Source organism: Chaetodon trifascialis, chromosome 5, assembly GCF_039877785.1.
Source record: "Chaetodon trifascialis isolate fChaTrf1 chromosome 5, fChaTrf1.hap1, whole genome shotgun sequence".
Taxonomy (NCBI): Eukaryota; Metazoa; Chordata; class Actinopteri; order Chaetodontiformes; family Chaetodontidae; genus Chaetodon; species Chaetodon trifascialis.
In genome coordinates this window covers 14498153-14518965 of record NC_092060.1, presented here as the reverse complement: position 1 = coordinate 14518965, position 20813 = coordinate 14498153, and the positions used below count along the sequence as shown (strand labels likewise).

Genomic DNA, 20813 nt, shown 5'->3' with positions numbered 1-20813 from the left:
GGGAGCAGCATAGCCTCTAGAGGCTGCTAACAAGGTTTTTACAGTGTCAGGTCCGATTGCCCAGACAGGGCTTTAGCCTAGGCGTAGACAAAAACAAAATTCAATTGAGAATTCCACTGGAAAACATGCGTAGTCTAGGACTAGGCTAAATCCTACTGCAGGAGTCTTGTTTCTCTTAAAAGTGCTCTCTTGACTGGATGTCATTTACTCAGACAAGGTTTTTAGATAAATGGAAGGCCTTTCTGGTCTCTCACTTTTTCGTGCTGCATTGTTAAGTCGTTTAGTGGACTTTCCTCTCAGAATGTGGCCCTGTGTGTGTGTGTGTGTGTGTGTGTGTGTGTGTGTGTGTGTGTGTGTGTGTGTAAAAGAGTGGCAGCTGGCAGAGTGCCGCAGGCAGGGTTTAAGCCCAGTTTCCCACGTCTCCCTAATGAAGAGCTCTGGGAGAAAGGGAACAGAGGGTGGGGGGTAAAAGGGGGGAATGTGGGGGCATAAAGGAAAGGGAAAGAAATTTAGAGGGAGGAGGGGCCAGAGGTTTTACACCAAAAGCGAAAACAAAGAACAGGAGAGCCGGGGTGTAAGAAGAGGAGTGATGGGGGGGTTTGGTGGTATGTGCTGTGGCTCATTAGGCCGGGTTGTCCACAGGGCACAGTGCTGATGTTGTGACTTTGGCTCTGGACCTCCACAGACCACCAGTCGGTCTGCAGGGGGGCAATGGCTGCACGTGTTGCTTATGTAAAACCTACCGTAATTTCTGACCTCTCAGGGTCAATGCAGGCCAACACAGAGCAGTTACAACATTAACATTTCAGCAACTGCCACTCAATTCAGTTAATAAACCCACTGATTGTACAGACAAGACTATCAGACAGAAGTTGCAGACCGGACATTGCTGTAGAAAATTGGCTGACACTTACTGCTTGGTATGGTTTGTTTTGTGTAAATAATAATGACTTTCAAATTATGGGTGGACATCACTGTTCCCCAATCAAGTTTTGTTTTACTACATTTTCCACACTAGTCTGTATGTATGAAGAGATTGAGGGCACGCTGTCAAGTACATAATGCAAACACACATCCATCTTTCTCCACAAACTGTTTCCCTTGTGTGCAGGTGTGGGGAATGCTTTGGAGGGGGGCCGGGGCCGCGCGGGGACCAAACTCTTCCAGGATTTCCAGATGCTCAGCAGAATCTGGACCCATCCCTGGTGCCTTCAGCTGGACTACATCAGTAAAGAAAACAGGGTAGGGCTGGGGAAGACGAAACCACACTGAACACCAACTGAAAAACTGAGAATACATTAGCACAAATCACACACACTGTGGGAAAACAATAGAAATGTAGTGTTGACAGGTCATGCACCAGGGGAGAATAACACACATATCGGCACTGCGGCAAAATTTTCCCCTTATGCATCATTTCTGCTGCCCACAATCCAGCGCTCAGTGTTTGGTTGACCTATATCATCACACATCGCATAAGACTCACGCGAGTGCACTCTCTTACAGGGCTTTTTTGACGAGGACAGTATGGATGAGTTCATCGCATCAGAAACAGAAGAATCCTCCATGAGTTTGACCTCTGAGGATGAAAAGATAAAAAAGTAAAATAAGATTTCACTTCCATTTCCCCTTGTTGTACATTCATACAGAGATGACCTCATTTAACTGCCCTTCTCTATTCCATCTGTTACTTTCACTGATCCTGTCTCGTCCACTGTTCCTCCTTCCTAATAGGAAAAAGAAACAAGGGAAGGGAAAAAAGAGGGGATCCGATGACTCGGACAGTGATGACGTGGAGGTCATCAAAGAGTGGAACACCAGCTCTCGGGGCAGAAACGGAGAGGGTCGAAACAGACAAGCACCTGTGGAGGAGCGTAAGTCTTTTGTACATATGGGAGCATTATGGGCAGTTGGCTGGGTGTTAGAGGTGCCAGAATGTGTATGCGCTAGAGTTGGGCGGTATCCAAATTTTGATACCGTCATACCTTCCCCACATTTTCCTGGGGTATACAGTATTACCTTGACTAATTAAAAATCACTTTAGCATGACATGCGCACAGTTCAGACGGTCAATGCTCACGCTAAGAAGCACTAATCCTAACTTGTAGCATACCAGAATGACAGGGAGAAACTCAGCTAAAAGTCTCTGCCAAGCATTGCCACCCAAACGAAACATAATTCATACCCCAAGAAATTATATGCGCATGTAACGAAAAACACGAAAATAATAATGTCAACAGTACCGCATCTGCTGATTTCACCACTTCACACAAACCACAAAAGCCCGGTATCATATGAAAGCAGAGAGTCTGATGATCACGAAGATGTCTGCCTCCTCACTGTGCGACGAAAACTTGGCGAGCTAGCAGCCAAAGAGTACCAGAAAAAACTTTGCTAAATCATACAGTATGTCTGACCTTTGCTGTTTTGTGGTCAAAAGTTATATTCCAGCCCAACAAAACGCTATTAATGTCTCCTCCTATGACTCTGTATTAGTTTGAGATCAATCACGAAGGTCCTGGTTGTTTATATAAAGAGGAGGGGGTTTCTAGAGTGGAGGGAGCGCTCTTCATGCAATATACTATCTCTGGGCTTACTTCCTTCTGGATCGTCATTGGTGTTTCTATGGTGAATTTGGGCGGGTCGCTGAGCTATTGACCGGCGTAACCACGCAGTTAGTTTCATCGCTCCGTCTCATGAAGGAGCAGAGCGCTCACAGAGGACTCTGCTGAGCAGCCCGAAGTCTTATTTTACTGTTTTATTTTCATTTCATCCTTTTATGAGAGCTAAGAACAATAGCAAGCAGAAAAGAGGCTGAAAAAGTGTTTTCAACAGAGGAGTTTCTCTGTGTGCTTGGATGAGATAACGGTACTCTGCCCAGATGTGCTTAAATGAGCCCCTGGACATACCTGTGTCAAAACATCTGTAAAACTGCTCAGGTTCATTTTTTAACATGTACTTTTGCACAGTCACTGTTTTCTCGAGTAAAAATTCAACCGGGTACATTGAAGGGAATGGACTTCATTTTTGTTAAGACGATGCAACAATTATGTTAGGCCCCTATAGACCTATATGCGCCGCATTTTTTTAATAACGGTAATGAAACTGATACTGTTGCTATTTTTAGATACCGTGGGATGCCTTATTACCGGATTACTGCCCAACCCTAGTATGCACAGGAATAACTGGGGTGTTTTGCCTCTGCTTAGAATGATTATACACATAGTAGATGGTAGCTTTGCAGAAGCCAGCCAAATAATCACAAGCTCATTTTGTCCGTAGATACTCTGAAAAATATCCCCTTACAATTGATTGAGCCTTGAGAGAAGTCAAAGGACCAATTTTGTATAACTAGCAGTGATGTTTTAAATTTTGAACCGAGAACTGTTTACAGTTTTTGTGGTTCTGACTGGTTCAAGGTGATCTGTTCAACTGTAAAGCAGTTTAGGTGTGTGTTTGTTAATGACACTCCTAACCCAAGAAAACACCTTCTGAGTGTGGTCTCAAGAAAAGCAAAAACTAATGCAGTGCTTTACAGGTCACTGTATTATGGACATCATTGTCTTATAAGGTAACCCAAAATTAAACAGAAAAAAACCCAATGTGTTCCTCTGTGTATCAAACAGCTCCGACCACTGGCTCAGCACCAGGGAGTCCCACTCCTGACTGGCACAAGGAGTTTGTCACAGAGGCGGATGCTGAGATCCTGGAGCATTCTGGGAAGATGATGCTCCTGTTTGAGGTCCTACGCATGGCAGAGGAAGTAGATGATAAAGTGTAAGTGTGTCTCTAGTAGCGATAGACTGAATCGGTTTGGCCGATTGATTGGTGCCCACAGGACGTTTACAAACTATCTGTATTATATTACCCTTTAAAAATCCACAATTGGTCGACCTCTAGTCTGTATTTGATGTGCTGTAAAAACCTTTACTGCCTTTTCTTTTATGTAGTTTGTTTGCAGTGTTACTGGAAAGTCTTTGGGTTAATCACAGAGTGACATGTTGCTCTGGTAAAGTGCCATTGGTGTATCTTCTGTCCTCAGGCTGGTGTTCAGTCAGTCACTCATCTCTTTGGACCTGATTGAGGACTTCCTGGAGCTGTCTTGCAGAGCTAAAGATGAAGACAAACTCTCCCCATACAAAGGTACTTTTTTAGTGCAGTCTGATTTCATATATTCAGGAAGTTCTTACTGTACTCGGTTGACATGCCCGTCAGTGTGTTAGCCTTACTTCAGCAAATGATCCTACTATTCCCAGTGATCAGTTTCACTCTTAAAGTTATGATCTGAAAGGCTGCTCTTGTTTTCATGATGTGCTAAAATCACAGAGCAATGTTTAATATTATAAGCCAGCTACTGACTTATGGAGGTCGAGGGGCCCAGTTGTCTGTCCCAACCTTCATTTTTGTGGTTTTACACTGTAGACTTTGAACTGACAAAACTGTGTGAGATATAAAAAATGCTAACATTAGTGTTGGAGAAGGCTGAAGTATTTTCATATGGAGATGCAGGTTTCACACTCGTACAGCAGACAGCTCGCATGCAACATGTAGTCTTGTACATACTGGTGCGCTTATTACCCTTGAACACACACAGACACACATGCATGCTGCTGCTGGTGTAAGGTCATGTTCCTAATTAAACTTCAGCAGCTGTTTTTACTTTCATTTTGAAAATGATTAGACCTTGACTTTTTATTCCACAAAAAAATGTTTGCTCAAGGGTTTGTAATTTGTAATGAAAAGATCACAGTGCTGTAATTGGAAACATACTGAAATGTTGGTTATGAAGGCGCATGGGGGGGGCCAGGCATCTTGAAGGCTAAACACTGCACGCCTCTAACCAACATGACCATCTATCTGCTGTCTGCCAATACCCAAACTAGGTCCTTCTGACAAGGAAAAGCTTAGTTGATGGTGACACGTGTGTTTTTGAAGGTTTTGTGGAGCATAGATGTGAATGTTGAATAGCCACAGTCACATTTCTTCTCATCTTTGTGAAGGTGAAGGCAAGTGGTTCAGGAATATTGACTACTATCGCCTGGATGGCTCCACCAGCGCCACTACCAGGAAGAAGTGGGCTGAAGAGTTTAATGACACCAGTAACACAAGGTAGTATACTTTTATGTTAAACAGCACATTTTTCACGGTTGATGCCTTCGGTGTAAATGGTTTCATAGTGCATTCATAAGCACTGACTCACCTTGCATTCTCGTATACTTTCCCAGAGGTCGTTTGTTCCTCATTTCAACACGAGCCGGCTCTCTTGGCATCAACCTAGTGGCGGCCAACAGGGTCATCATCTTCGACGCCTCCTGGAACCCCTCCTACGACGTCCAAAGTATCTTCAGGGTCTACCGCTTTGGCCAGCTCAAGACTGTCTATGTGTACAGGTTTTTGGCCCAGGTGAGCTGCTTTGGTAAATTGTGTTGATTGTGCTGTTTGATTGGCCACCAATCATCAAACAAGAGATGATTCCAAGCCTGTCATCTGTGGTCACTGTTTCTGCTACTTGATCATGAGCTCTCTGAAGTCTGGGGTTGAAATGTTTTCACAGCTTGTGTGTAACTGCTTTGTTTGTTGGCACATAATGAGTTTCAGAACATCCACATCTAGAAACAGTTTAATGTATTATTGAACTTGCTTCACTCTCTTCTTTCAGGGCACAATGGAGGAGAAGATTTATGACCGGCAGGTAACCAAACAGTCTCTGTCATTCCGGGTGGTGGACCAGCAGCAGATTGAGAGGCACTTTACGACGAACGAGCTGGCTGAGCTCTACACCTTTGAGCCAGACATGCTGGATGATCCCTCAGGGAAGAAGAGCAAGAAAGCCACGCCCCTGCTCCCTAAGGTAAACGTGTGTATGTATGTATGTATGCCATGTATGTACTTAGATTGTTTACATATGGTTTGATGTTCGACCTAACATATTTTTGTGAATTCAAGGAAAAAAAAATCATACACGTTGTTGGACTTTGATGAACCATTGACTGAGATTTCATGGTTTTGTTTAGACTGATCCCTTAAGGAAATGAAGAAAAGTGGGCTGAAACCAATTAACAGTAGTAAAATTGTGTTTTTTTCCCCCTTCAACAAGCATGGCACAGAACGCCATTTCAAATGCCAAGTTTGTTTTTCCAAACTTGCACAAGTAGTATGTTCCTCCTTTTGAAGTTTAGCACTTCAGTGATAAACTGTTATTTAAACCCAGTTCCAGCTTGTATCCTGCTTGGCCTTTCACAGATCTTTCTGGTTCTTCTCATTTCCTTTCATAATCCTGTGCTCGCCTCTTCTCTGCTTAATGCAGGTGCTGTGTCACTATTTGGGCCCCCTGGGGTTTAATAAGAACACACAGCCCTTACATGGGCCATCCAACCCCGCACAGCTGCACAGATTTGTCTGTTTACTGTTATTTACTAAATAGTCTTCTCATTGCAACACTGCTGCTGCCCAGCTATAAACCTGTACTCCTCTTTTCTCTTTTTTTTCATTCATTCCTTCTTTGTTGATCTTTGAATTACTCCCATCCTTTCCCACCCCTTCCTTTTTTGCAGTCTTTGGGTTTATTCAGATCATCTTAAGTGGTTTTACTTCTTTGTTTTGGTCTGACCTGGGTTACTCCGTAGAAACCTGTAAACAGAATGGATAAAAGAAACACTGTATATCCAACTCGCTTGCTCTTTCACCGGACAGTTGAGAGGCCTTTCAGTGCACCTTAATGGAAAATCTGTTTTCCATTTACACTGTCAAAAGATCTTTATCGCTATTCCTTTCATGGGTATTAACAGGTAGGAGCACTGCATGAATCCACTCAGCCGGCAGCTGATATCATTGCTCTCACCTTCCATACTCCTCTAAACCAGGAGTAGTCTACTTACAGTGCAGCGGAGCACAGTTGGAGATTTGAAGAGGAAAGATGTGTTCATTGAGCTGCGGCCTGTTAGATGTGTATGATCTTTAATGAGCCCAGTGACATTTATGTGACACAGTATTAAAGACGGAGAGGCTGACAAGCTCTTTAACAAGCTGACCTGTTTTGGCCAGGGGGTTAACTGTGATGTGGCAGCAGGACTTGCAGTATTACGGAAGGAATTTGCCGTCTGGAATGATGTGAAGATGAGTCAGACACCCTCCATCACTTCGAGCCAACAACGCTCTGCACAGAAGGAGAGAGTGATTCGAGCCACGGCAGAGGGAGTTTTGTACTCATTCTCCTGAACTCTTCATGCTGGGAAGTGTTGCTTTCTCAGCCACAGAGGGCATATAGCTTTAAAAGTCTAGTCTCACAGGCCATAGAGGCAGTGGGTGATATTTATGCTGAAGAAACTCAGCTGGAGTTATTTTTGTCTCATCTTTTGCTTGTGACAAGTCTAGCTATAGGGAAAAACTCACTATAAAGTTATCTTTTTTTTAGTTGTCCGCTATCATTTCCACCTGCCTCCTCTTCTGTTCAGCCACCCTTTATGTCCTCTAATTGTTTACTCTGGTTATTTCTGCACCTCCCATACCTTGTATCTTACCTTTCTTTTCACTTAACTCCACCTTGTCCTTACTGATGTCTTCACTCTCTTCTCTGTCCACAATGACCCCACCCCGTCTCTTCCTCGCCATCATTGCGACCATCTGTTGCCCTGACTCGCCACTCTGCCTCCGAATGTTCAAAGCGAGCTCAGTAAAGTTGTTTTTCTTCTTCTCCCTCTGGCCTACCCCGCATGATGAAGGGTCATTATTTAAACCCCTCTCTTAAAGATGTCTCTGTGCTCTTCAGAGAAACTAATTGGAGACAAAGGAAGCAGGAGCACTTCCTCCTAATGACAAAGAAGGTTCTCTCAGCCCAGACATGAGATTTTGACTCCCCACCCACCCATCCTGAGGCACCCTCAGCTATTTCCTATTTATCGCACTTGTTTTTTCAATCTAACATGTGACTGCATTTACAATAGAACCTACACATGGTCATTTTTTTATGCACTGCCACAGCTTTCTCTGCAAATGTTGCTGCATTTTACACTGTCAGTCAAGCTGGTAGGCTGTGGGCGTAACTTTCCTCTCTGTGCTCTCAGCAGGTGATGGCTACAGTGGTCATTAGGCTCTGTCAGGTACACTGAAAGCTTGTAGTGGGGAGGCTGCTCTCGAGCTACAGTATAGACAAGAGCAGACTGGAGCAATAAGCCGCACCATGCTTGTTTCATTAGGGGTACAAAGTCACTTTGACCTTAAAGGAAAATTCCACCGTGAATACTCTGTAAGCATTACATGTCATCAGTCAGTGATGTTCCGTGGAATACAGGGGTTATTTTGTGATGAAAGTTTTGTGAATTAGTTTTTACCAGTGCGCCCACCCTCAGCTTGCCCCATCTTTATCAACTTGGGTAAGTGGTTTCTCATACTTCCCAGAATGCCAGCTCTCAGAAAACATGCCTGAGCTTGTTGCATTGCAGATGGAGAACGCCGAAAGTAACAGCAAAAGCCCTTTACATTGACTTTGAACTGAGCAAGACTTTGCCACCTTTTCACTACGACACTCTGTGATCAACTACTGCATCTAGTGTACAGCCTGCCTCTCACTTAATTTATTCAGAGGCCGATTTCCATTTTTTGACTTGCTTTCTGCGGAGTACAATTCCACCGTCATACTCTAATTGACTCCTTGTGAATCCCTCTTGACCTGCATGTCCAGCTCCAGCTGGCTGGCCCTTGTAGAAGATCTCTCACAGAAATACACCCCCCTACTGCTGCTGGCTGAGGCTTGTTTTAATAGGAATGTGGTATGTTTATTGTCTTTTTTTGTGTGATTTTGTTTCTTTGTCAATTGATTGACAGCTAGATAAACCCTTCGACTTGTGCAGGCCCCAGAGGGTGTAAAGACAACGTGGTCCTGAGGGCAGGGGTGGCCTCCTGATGTCAGGCACTGTGCCTGTAGCTAAGTGTGTTTCTGCAGAAAAACTGTTTAGAGCAGGCCACTGAGGTTATGTGTATCACTTGCGTGCAGCTGGAGCAGAGAGGAGAGTTTTGACTGGCTATGTTTAGGTATTACAAATATCTCAGCCACTCACATTCCTGCTGTCGGGATCCTGTCTTGGCCCCCTCTGTTGCTATGGTTAACGCACCTGCGCGTCAAAAGCAGTTTCTGGCAGACTCAACCACTTTGAATACACTCAAAAACTCTGGGACAACTTGAGAAACTAGTTGCTGTAGTTGTTTTTGAACTTTTGAAGTTGGAATTCAATCAAAAGTCTGTTTTCCCATCTTTCCAAAATCCCCAACGTTCCTCCTTGCACGTTTCATTCCTCCTGTGTGGTGTTATTCTCTGTTAAGTGTAGATTTATTGTTGTGGCAGTGACAGATATTAAATAAGCGACTGTGAGAGCATGGTTAAAGCATTCGTGACAGAAAAACTGGTCGTTTAGGTGCAGGAAATTGGGTTTACATGGTTGAGAATGTTCTCAGCTCAAGAAAGTATCTGATAACGTGGCCAAAAATCATGCCTGCTTAGAACCCAGAGCTATTAATGCAAGCGGGTGTTTAATTGCATCAGACCTTTTACAGTTAAGCGCCACCTAAAGTCTATTGGTAAAGTACGTGCTGGTGCCTGTGCCAAGTTGTAAAGTCTACATGAGGCCCACTTGTGTCGACTCCCAAGTTTTCATCTTTCTGATGTGAGAGCTGCCGAGTTTGAAAACTGCTTTACATCATTTATGGACTGCTGGCAGGTTAGCCATTTTCATAATATATACATGTACAAGAATTTCACTTAAGGAGGGCATAAATTGTTCTCTCAACAGAAAGAATGGAAGGGGTTTCAAACAGTGGTGAATGTCTTGCGTGTTGGATGCGTTGTGTGATTAGTATACCAATTCTTACACTAAGTTTTTTGCTCTGCTGACCCCTGCTTGTTTAGCAGTCAGCTGAAGCCAAGGCTTCCATCTCAGAGTTTGCTTTACGTTAACGGCACAGTTGCAGACCATTTGTTGAATAAAAGGCTCTAAAAGTGCTGTTTAGAATCAAGGCAGAAGATTATTAGGCCCTCATTGAGACTGAATCTGTTGAGATTCTTTCGTCTCAAGTTTTGAGCTTATCCTCAGATATGGACAGCCATCTCCATTATTACATCTAAACACACAAATACACACTGTGATGCCAAATGCCCAAATTCCTTTCCAAATATCGCCCTCTAGAAATTCTAACCCTGCTCCCACATTTTTTTTCTCAGAGGGGGAAAAGTGTTGAGTGGAGCAATTTACGTCTTTCTTTCTGAGCATCTGCCCACCCGCATCTCTAGCTTTCTCTCTTCCCTTGCAGTAAAGTGATAGGCTTCTCCGTGCACCCCATAAGGATGACAATAGCCCAGGTCAGTTTACCTACAATCATTAGTGGTGGCTTTGGGCACACACACATTAAACACACCAGGACTGGAGATAGACCAGACCACCCCAGAGCCACTGATGGTACAGAACATATATCCCAGTAAGCACTGGATTCCACTGGGGGCATCTGTTCTGTCATTTGACCTGCAGCTCCACTGACCCATTACCCTGTTAGTCATCATATGAATAAAACGTACCCTTATTTTATATATGCTCAAGAGATTACAGCCCCCCCCCCCCCCCCCAAAAAAAAAAAATCAATAAATAAATAAATAAATAAACTTTTATGGTTGACCACAATAAACTACTGTATGAACAGAAAAACAAGAACAAAGAACATGAAAATATGTAGATTCCTCCTTTCATGGGGAACTGTCGCTGAAAAGTCAGCTAGCCTAGATGAACCTCTGAGTGGCCACTGGGCCATCATCATCATCACCACCACGGAGTCAGATTTAGCATTTGTCATAATCATGTAGTCATAACCATATTGTATACCAGTGCCAAGTACCTGTGCTGGCATTCTACTTTGGCCTTTATTTGACCATGTGCTCACCTATTTTGGCAGAACAAACCACAGTGGATGCCTTTTATCTGAGTCAGGCCAACAGGCTCTTCTGTGCTTTTATGTCCTAATTAGAGAGCAAAGCAGCAGTTGAATCGCTGGCTATGCCGCTGCTTCAAAATGTCTGGCTGTTCAGGGGTGGCCTGGTTTTGTCCTGATTAAGTGTGATGGCTGGCCACCTTATCTGTCACTCTATGGAGTTCTGAGGCTCAAAAATAGGTTCTTGTAGTTTTCTTACAGCTCACCCCCCCACCCCCCACCCCTTTTTAGGGATCCAGTTTCACTCCATCTGGTCTGGTGTTTATTTTCTGTTTATTCAATGCAGGTCTGCAATCACTGCTTAATTTCATAGTTTGGTCTCTCTGTTTTGTCCTTTTTCCCGCCCTAATACCGGTGACATCTATGATTAATTTTGTTAGCAACTTCACATTCACTGTCAGTGTTCAAAGTGACGCAGAGAAGGGCAGGGGAGGAGAGCAAAGCCCCCTGTGAATTGGCCTGTGTGGAGGTTAATGATGCAACTTCTGTATGACGTTGTTTCCAGATTGCAAGGTTCCAGTTTAATGTAAAGCGAAGTCAAGACAAAGAAAAGCAAACGTGCTGCAGAGTGTAATTTAAACCATGTTTCTGTGAGCTGAGCCTGGCCCAGCTCTCCTAATTTTACTCAGGTATTGTTTTCAATAACAGTGTAGTCATGGAAACCAGAGCCCCCAAAAAAGTTCATTATTTATTTATGTTTGTTTGGTTTTTTACATGTTCTTTTAATCCTCTTGCAGGCAAATCCAAGTTTTTTCTTAAATCCAAACATCAGAAGTGTTAGAACTTAGATGAGGCTGGATTTGTGTATTCAGGTCTTGTTGACCTGTTTGTATTGTTTGCCACAGTAACAATGCAGGTACACACATGCAAACTGGTGCAGCCTTTTTCTAATATAAATACAAAACTGCAAGCTTCAGGCTGGATAAAGAATTGAGGTTCCCTTCTCTCCAAACCAAAGCAATGTCTGGTTTCAGATCTGCTGTCACTAAAGTTGTTTGGTACAAGCAGACTGTTTTAAATTCAGTGTTAGTGTTACATGTTGCATTGAGAGTGATTTATTTGCAGCTCACAGAACATTTTATTAGGAAACACATTGATCCAGCAAAGCTCTTCTGCTGTCCATGAGTGTTCTTGCTGCTGTTTTTTTTTTCTTACAATAATCAGGTGCTCATTTTTAATTTTGAAACTGTTTTTTCTTGCTGGAATCATTCCTGATCATTAAGAGATCCCTTCATAATATGCTTTCAGTAGAGGTGATGGGGGACAAAATCCAGTTTTTTACAGCCACTTTTGGTTCTCCTGTGGGCTTAGTGAGGTGAGGGGTATTCAGATGGTTGCAAGCTAGATGCCACTAAATCCTTGAAGACATATTTGAAAAATTGTGAACTTATCCTTTGATTAATCACAGTTAATACAATCTTATTTCAGTTCACCTAAAAATATAATTTGTGCTGATAGTCTGAATATACAGTTATCTGGATTACATAGGTGGTCTGTGTAACCTTCTTCCCCTCCTCCAGATCCATCTCTCCCTCTCCTCCAATGATAGCTTTAAACCCATCATGACCGCTTCTTCCTTTTTGTCATCTTCCCTGATGCAGGATCCCTTCCTGGCTGAGATGCTGCAGAACAACAAGGACCAGATCGTGTGTTACCATGAACACGACTCCCTGCTGGACCACAAGGAGGAGGAAGCCCTGAGCGAGGAGGACCGCAAGGCTGCCTGGGCTGAGTATGAAGCAGAGAAAAAGGTAGGCAAGAAGAAAACCGCACACACATGCATGCCACACACTGGCATATCCACCAGCTCCAAAATCAAAGGCACACACATACAGCACTTATGTGTGTGCCTTTGCCATCATTGACATCAAAGTGCAAAGTGAGCCAAGAGAGGCCCAACTTTTGTTTGTAAAGATGTGTTCGATCTGTACAATCCTTTCATCACTTAGAGTAACACCCAACCCCATCCACCCACCCACCCCCACCGCAGTGTCACTGTCAAGCAGTGTCAGTGCAACATACGTAGGTCCACAGAGGGTTCGGGACTCCTCTTTGGTCTCTGTTACACTTTTCCTCTGGCACCTCCCCCATTGTCCCTTCCTCTTCCCTCTCTTTCTTGTGGGACAAATCAATGGGCAATTAGTGGGGTTTATTTGGAGAAATGTGTGGGGGGAGGTTGATGTTGTAAGAGAGCAGGAGCAGGTCTCCTCTCCCCCCTGTGTAATCCTAGATTCTAATTCACTCTAATGATTATTTTTCCAACACACTCTCCCTCCTCTGCCCTCTGTGTGCCTTAAGCGGCTTTTCCCTCAGAGCTCCTCTGCTTTTCAAGAGAACAGAGGGTTCCCAGTTGCAGGAAAAACAGTGGCGCTGAGGTCGAATGTGAGGATTTCAATTGCGTTCGCGTCACTGCAATCTGTCATACACTAAAGATGCACAAGTAACCACTTTTCATCCACGAGAGGCTGTTCAGTGTTGCATTGTATACTCTGAGCTTTGCAGGAGGAACAACTGGAACGTAACCCGGCCTCTGCTAATGTCTTCACAACTTAAGGGTTGGCCGGTGGTGGCCAGGAAAAGCTATGTGTATGAATATCAGATTTGCAACTCAGGAAATGGGAAAAACTGTGAGAACATGATCAGGCGCCCAAAACCAAACTGAACCCAGGAGCCCTCGGTCTCGCTGGGATGACTTCAGCACGGTACGGAGCTTAGAGAGGCTCATGTCATAAATTTAGATTTCAGACGCTGACTTTTGGAAATGAAGTCAAGTCTACATTTTGTGTCTGTCTGTCTGTCTGAAGATGGACTAAGTCTGCAGAGTATCTGAGGATCCAGCTGAAGCCGCAAGAGTGGCTGCTTGTTAACTGCAAACCCAAAAGTGAAGTGTGTGTGCCCACGTTCATGTGGGTTGTGGTTTTGCAGTTGTTTTGAAGTTTTGTGCTGTTTAAGCCTGCACACCTGTCTCTGACCAGGTCCAAAGACCCCCACTGGCCCCCAGCACACACACATACACACACAAACCCCTACATACCGGATGGCCAGATTACAGGGCACAGGAAAACCATCTGCAGCAGAGGCTCAATTACACACAGACATCGGCATCCTGCTGGCCTTTACTGGGACAAGACTGTTTACTTCAGGTCAATTCTCTCACACACACGTTTAATACAAGAGTAACAAGCTGATACCAGGCAACGTGTTACCCTTGCAGAGTCAAACAGGTTATATCTGTGAAGAGTTTAAAGCTTTGTTGTCAGGATTACTGACTGTACATGACATGAAGTGAATTGTCATCTCCGGTCACATTGACGGCACTCAAGACCTTTTGAACAGATCCTGCAATAGAGCACGACCCATCACTACACCGGCTTTGCTGTTTTACACTGAACCAAACAGTGCAGGCATCATGCTGACCCAGTGCCAGTGTTCAGGAAGCAAAAGAGGTGCGATCTGTAGTGTTAGTTTCTCGTGGCTCAGGCTTTCCCTTTTTAGACACATGCTGATGCTGCTCTGTTACTATGGCTGCTGCCAACTTGATGGCAGAACAATGCCCCTCCATTCCATGTTTGTATGTTTTAAGCAGAACAGTGAGGCAGAATAACAGAAGAACGTTCAGGCCTTGAACAGGCTGTATACAAAGGCCTACTGTATCTCCCATCATGCCCTTGATGGCCACCTGCCTCATAGATGTGTACTAATCCTTTTCACTTCACTTCTCTGTCTTTTATCTCAGGGTCTGTCCATGAGGACCAACTACCAGTCATCATATGCCCAGATGGACATTGGTTCCTCCAACTACTTCTCCTACAATGTGGCGGCTTTGGCCTCCATGACCAACCAGCAGCTGGAGGTAAGTAATGAGCTCCACATGCCCCTATCCTGCCTCACACGCCTCCCTCTCCTTCCCCCACGGCATGGCGCCCCACATTCCTCAGACCCCACTGCTAATTGTGACAACAGTCTTGTAGCCGACATGCCCAGCTCTGCCCTGCTCCTCCACCCAACAGTTCGTAATACTCCATGTCTGGGGCAGCAGCTATTTATACACGGTGGCACATCTGACTGAGGGAGAGGACAGACGGTCCAAGAGGCAGTTTGTGTTTTACAACAAGGAAGTCAAATGAGTGTAAAAAGAATAATGTTGTTACAGCTGTATCTTTGAAAACAGACTTATGACCTTGTAAAAGTGATTCAACAACTCTGTGCTGCATCCTCCTGTAAAGGAGATCATGACAACAGATTTTGGAGCACAAACTCATCAAACATACTGATGGAGCTAAAGCTACCACCACATTAGCTGAATACAGTGTTTATTGCTAATGTTAAAAACAAAACAGTGAGCGGGAAAAAATCTGTAGAGCTGCACAGTTGGTGATAATTCTGTGTGGGTTTGTCACAACGAGTCATACCTTTGACACCGCATTACATTTGACATTTAAGATCATCCATCGTCCACATGAAGATAAATAATCAATACTAGCTCACTTGCCTCTTCATGTTTCCCCCCTCCTCCATCTGTGTGCAGGACCTTATAAACCAGGGAAGACTTAAAGTCGCTGAAGCAACAAATGCATTGAAGTCTTTACCGCGAGAGTCACTGGAAGATACAATTGCCAGAGTGGTGAGTGTCAAAACAGTGTGTTTAGTGAAGTCACCTTTCTGTCACTTGATGCAAATGGGGGCATTATAGTTGTGATGGTGGTCGAGGTCACCATGTGTGAGCTGTCCTCTCTCCCCGCAGTGGAAGGAGAACCCGTCACTCACAGAGAATCAGGTCCAGTCTATGGCTCTGGGTCGACAGGCAAGTGTGGAGCTGGAGCTCAAGCGTCGGGAAGCCTTGTACAGGGACGTTCTCACCAGGCAGCAGACGGTAAGATCTGCACTGAGTCACACATCACAGCTTTATATTGCCCAGACTCGTCTCATAATGTACCTGAGAAGCTAACACTGGACTGCAGTATTAGCATCTGTTATCTGTCTAGTTTTGCAGTGCAGTTTTACGGTAAACAGGTCGTTGCAGTGTGTGTTAACTTTTCTTTAATTTCCTATCTTAACCTGAATTCTTCCAATAACCTTTCTTTGTCCACATAGCAATTGCTCTCTTGTATTTAGTTTAATAATCCATTAAGCCATAGTGTTACATACAGAACTGATGATGTTTTCACATATTTGGACAGTTTTCAGTGTGAATAGTTTTGTTTTTGTGTCTGTTGTCTTCATATGTGCTTTGGACATGTGAGGTCTTGGTTGTTCAGCTGGTACTTTTTTTAATTACAGTAGTAATGTTGTAGTTACTTGAAGCGTCTCTGTGCTTGTGTCTACCCAGCTGATGATGTTCGTGCAGAAGGTGATCACCAACAGGAAGGTGCAGGAGCAGCAGCTGGCCATAGCTAATCAGGCCAACTACCTGAACCAGCTGGCCCTGCAGAATGGCATGATGGGAGGCAGTGGGCTTAGTCAGATGGAGCTGCTGGGGCTTTACCAGCAGCTCCATGGCCTGGGCTCCCATCAAAACATGGGCAAAAATCCTGGGCCCTCCAAGGGCCTGTAGGTCAGAGGGACTCTTCCTCAACCCCCACTCAGCTAGCCGGCTCCCAGTGGCCCAGTCTGAGCGAGGCCCAGTTCTCTGTAACAAACACACTGTGAGACTGCTCAGAGCTCAAAGCAAACTGGTACACCAATCAGAAGGTGGAGTAGTTTTGAGACTCGGCTGCTGTCCACTGGGGCCTCAAGTGGGATAGACTCTCAGTTCTTTATTCTGTAGTTCACTGAGAGAAGGTGGAATATAATGTATAAATGACTGTGTGAAAGGAGTCCATTAGCAATTTCAACAGAAAAAAAATGTATATATCGCCTTAATGTTATTCAAGTTCTATATCTTCATTTTTTCGTGTATTTAAAGACGAAAGTTTTACCCCCAATGCTTTTAAGCATTGTATTGTTCTCCCCTTAAGAGGGTTTCCTTGTTATTTAAACTCAGTTTTTTATACTGTTTTAAATGCCTAACTAAACCTGAGTGGGACCAGTGTTGTTGGTGACAGGACTCTGATGTAAAGCTCTACATGATTATCAGCCCCAGTAGATTCCTTCACCAATATCTAGCAAAGCAGACAGCTGATGGTGCTGCAAAGTCCTGTTCTTTTTGGGAGATAGAAGAAATTGATGAGTCGATAAAAACTGAAAAAAAAAAAAAAAAAAAAAAAGTAAAAAAATATGGCCTTATATTCATTTCCTAAAAAAAAGCTCTGTAAAGTTCTGAGATTTGAGATTTTGTTCAGAATCTTTTCTATTATGCTTTTAAGTGTTTACATTAGTTGTCGCTGAACATGGTAATGGAATGCTTGTGTTGTTCAAAACTGCCTGCCGGTTCCTATGACCTTTTTGTAACATCATTCTCATTGTCACGTGTTGCCTAGCATAGCACTGTGCGTCCTGTTCATTGTTTATGTTCCACTTGTGTTGATCCCAAGCTTGGGTGAGTGACTGGGTCTCACTAAGCATGACCAGTTCAGCCAGGTGTCACAGGGCCCCAAACTTTTCCCTTTACTTTTCTGTCAAAGTTTGAAATATGTGTTTCACGCTGGATTTGATAGAGTAAAGACTGGAAATATTAATATGTCTGGCTGATCTGTGTCCTGCTTTGTGAGAAACGCCTTCTGGACACTGTAGTCTCACCAGGCAGGCCCCCAGACTACCTGTATTCTACTTTGGCACATTTTTGCTTCTAAATGCTTAAACTGGTATAGCTGTTAACCATGAGGAGTACATACATTTCTCATGAAGAGATGCCTGTTGTCTCTAGTTGGCTCCTGTGTTTGCACAAAGTGTATTTCATAAATGTAGAGAAACTTTTTGGCCCTCCTAAGAATGTTCTTATGTTAGCAAATACACCAACATGATTTGCCATGAATCTGATCTGCTATTATCTTGATAAGTATTTAATATAACATTTAATAAAGTGACCAAAAGGATGAGCAACTCCTGTGTTGAGTCATTTGTTTTTCAGGACTGAAATTATTTATGGTGCATTGTTTTTCACTGACTGAACTAGGATGGGGGGTGTTGGTGGGAGATTTGGTCATATTGTAGGTTTTATACACTTGCATGATAATGTATATGAACTCTGACAGATGGTGGATTTAGGCTCCTGCCAATGTTGATATTTGAGGGTCTATAAACTGTGAAAGGGACAGTTCACCCCAAAATCCCCTCACCTGTAGTGCTATTCAGACATCCTGATTGTTTTGGTGTAAGTTGCCCAGTGTGGAGAAAATCCGCTGTCTTGAATAAACTGAAAGAAGGTGGCACTAGTTTATGTCTCTTAAGTCCCTAAAAACAAAAACTCAGCAACAATGTCTCCCTCCAGAAATCATGACCCTGTTACTCAAGATAATCTACAGACCTGAGCAGTTTCAGGTTGGAACTATTTTCTTTCTATCGTACTACACCTGCCAACCGTATCACTGCGCAGAGGGAAGCTTCCGTCTACTCTTGCAGGAGAGGCTCGTGCTTTTTGACAGCGCGGGATGTTCACGTTAATGACGTCAGTGAGAGTAGCCATCAACTAATCTCGACAAGTGATTAAAATCAGACTCAGGAAAGTGGAGTACATGTATGGTTCCTTCAGCAGCACCCAAAAAACATATTATCCATAAATTCACAAACACTAATGAATTTATTCTAACTATCGATGTCCACATCATCGCAGTTGTCAGGGTCCATTCTCACGCACAGAATTGGTGCCAAATGTGTTTCCCACACGCATTTGGTCTCTTCTCCCAGCTTGTGAGGGCAGTAGCTAGCTAGCAACAGAACATGGTTCACACACTGATGATACACACGCCCCGCATAGCCCCAGCTGTTGATGAATAACAGCAATTTCATGGATTTTACATAATTTACATCCGGCTCTCAAAGTCCCACTACTTCCGACCGGTTCCCCACACTCTCTCTAGTCCCACCCCCCTCTAAACTCGTTACGACGCTCATCTCTGACTGGCATTGATTGGCTAAAAAGAGATTGACACATGGCTGCCCTATCTATAACCGAAGAAAAAGACCTGAGAGGTTCAAATGCTAGTCAAACAAGAGGATTTTCTTCAATTTACCAAACTATACATTATTCCACATTAATTGCACCAATGATGCAATGATGAAAATCGAGCTAATGATAATTGGTCCAGCCCATATTTAAAGATGTACTGTACATTTGTTAACTGAAATACAAATTACGGACACAAGATGTAAAAAAAAAAAAATTAAAAAAAATAGCAGTTTACAACTCAAAGTTAACCTAACCAGTTAAAACATGAGCTTTTAAGATTTATTTTACCTTTGAACAGAGCTAGGCTAACTTTCCTCCTGCTCCCAGTCTTTTGATAAGATAAGACCTCCAGGCTGCAGCGTCATATTTACTGTACAGATTTGAAAGTGATATCGATCTCCTTATCTTATTCTCGGAAAGAAAGCGTATTTCCCCCCAAATTTATGGCTTTTCCTTTAACACCCTGAAAGCAGATAGCTGTTACATCTTGTTGCAGTGTCCCTGTATTTCACACCCACAGCACTAAGTGCCTTTTGTCCTACTCTTTTCTCCCTTCAATCTTTCATCTATTTTTCCCTCTCCCGGTATTGTTTTCATTTCTCAGTCTGCCAGGGTTTTCCCCTGCATGTCTTTGACTTTTCCATTCCCTCCCCCCAGGGGAGCTTGCTCTCACAGCTTACAGATATCTGCCAGTGGAGAAACATTACAACTATTGCAGATGTTGAAATGTTGATCCCATCCCCTCTCAGCCCCAGATTACCACCACTCCAGGTTTGCGGCACATCCCTGCTGGTTCTCTGTGCAGCAGGCAGCTGTTTCTGTCCATTGAAAAGGCCGGCTGCAGACTACACTGTAGTGGAGCCTGTGAGGCCCCTGCAATGAGCAACCAATCACTGCTCTAAATCCATGCTGATGTGTAAAGCCAATTAGGAGTCAGGATCCAGTTGCATAAGGAATCTGATTTTGTATGGTGGATGTAGGCTTACTAAGACTTGTGGAGACAGAGAGGGTCTGTGCACATTACTTGGTAAAGGGTTTATGAGGGCAAATTGGCATGGGATTGTATCAATGCTCTCCTCTGGGAAAAAGTCTGCTGCATCCTTTTATCTCATGTTCTCCCCGTCTTTTGGACAGCAGGACAAAATGGAATGTGGTCTTTGCTTTTAGTTGTTGCATTTGAGGTATTTTAATAATAATGAGCATGCTGCAGAATAAAGCTCTGTCATTGTTTTGTTTTTACGTCAATAAAGCCCAAATTGTGTTTGTCCAGACAAAAGAAAGCTACTTTTTAATGTAGCTAAGACTCATGTTTTCATTATCAGGTGAAAACACAAATGTCAACCCCATGGGGGAGCTAGAGGAAAAGTTGGGATTACTAACGTCTTTCCAATTCATCCTCTGGGGACCATGAATGTCTGTAAAAAAAAAACTTCATGGCGATCCATCCAACAGTTGTTGAGATATGTCAGTCTGGACCAAAGCGGTGGGCCAACTGAATGCTGCTAACATGGCTGAAAAGAAAAGGAAAGAAATGCAACATTCACATAGATTCTATATCTGGTTTTAATTGGTACATCACATTTTTATCCAAGCAACAATATTCTCTCACAATGAGCTCTCGACAATTTCATTGTCGTGTTCATTGCAAGTTTTTCTTGTTTGTTTGTTGGGTTTTTTTTGGTGTAATTTCAGTAGAATCTACAGTCCAGATAACTTCAAGTTCATTACAAAATAAAGTCTTTGCAATAAATAAATATATAGATTTATATTTATATTTTATATGTAGAAAATAAAT

The 20813-nt window shown here is 43.4% G+C and overlaps 1 protein-coding gene across 1 annotated transcript in view; it reads left to right on the top strand.

The window, feature by feature from the left end:
* atrx (ATRX chromatin remodeler) overlaps positions 1–17952 on the top strand; it is a 30762-nt gene extending 12810 nt beyond the window's left edge. Inside the window, exons 22-34 of the mRNA XM_070962830.1 lie at positions 1112–1242; positions 1507–1601; positions 1735–1874; positions 3627–3777; positions 4043–4143; positions 5001–5109; positions 5226–5403; positions 5660–5851; positions 12573–12722; positions 14708–14824; positions 15500–15595; positions 15716–15844; positions 16301–17952. Coding sequence (XP_070818931.1) covers positions 1112–1242; positions 1507–1601; positions 1735–1874; positions 3627–3777; positions 4043–4143; positions 5001–5109; positions 5226–5403; positions 5660–5851; positions 12573–12722; positions 14708–14824; positions 15500–15595; positions 15716–15844; positions 16301–16525 — 1814 coding nt within the window. The 3' untranslated portion in view covers positions 16526–17952. The remainder of the gene's footprint in view (positions 1–1111; positions 1243–1506; positions 1602–1734; positions 1875–3626; positions 3778–4042; positions 4144–5000; positions 5110–5225; positions 5404–5659; positions 5852–12572; positions 12723–14707; positions 14825–15499; positions 15596–15715; positions 15845–16300) is intronic.
* Positions 17953–20813: the final 2861 nt, after the last annotated feature.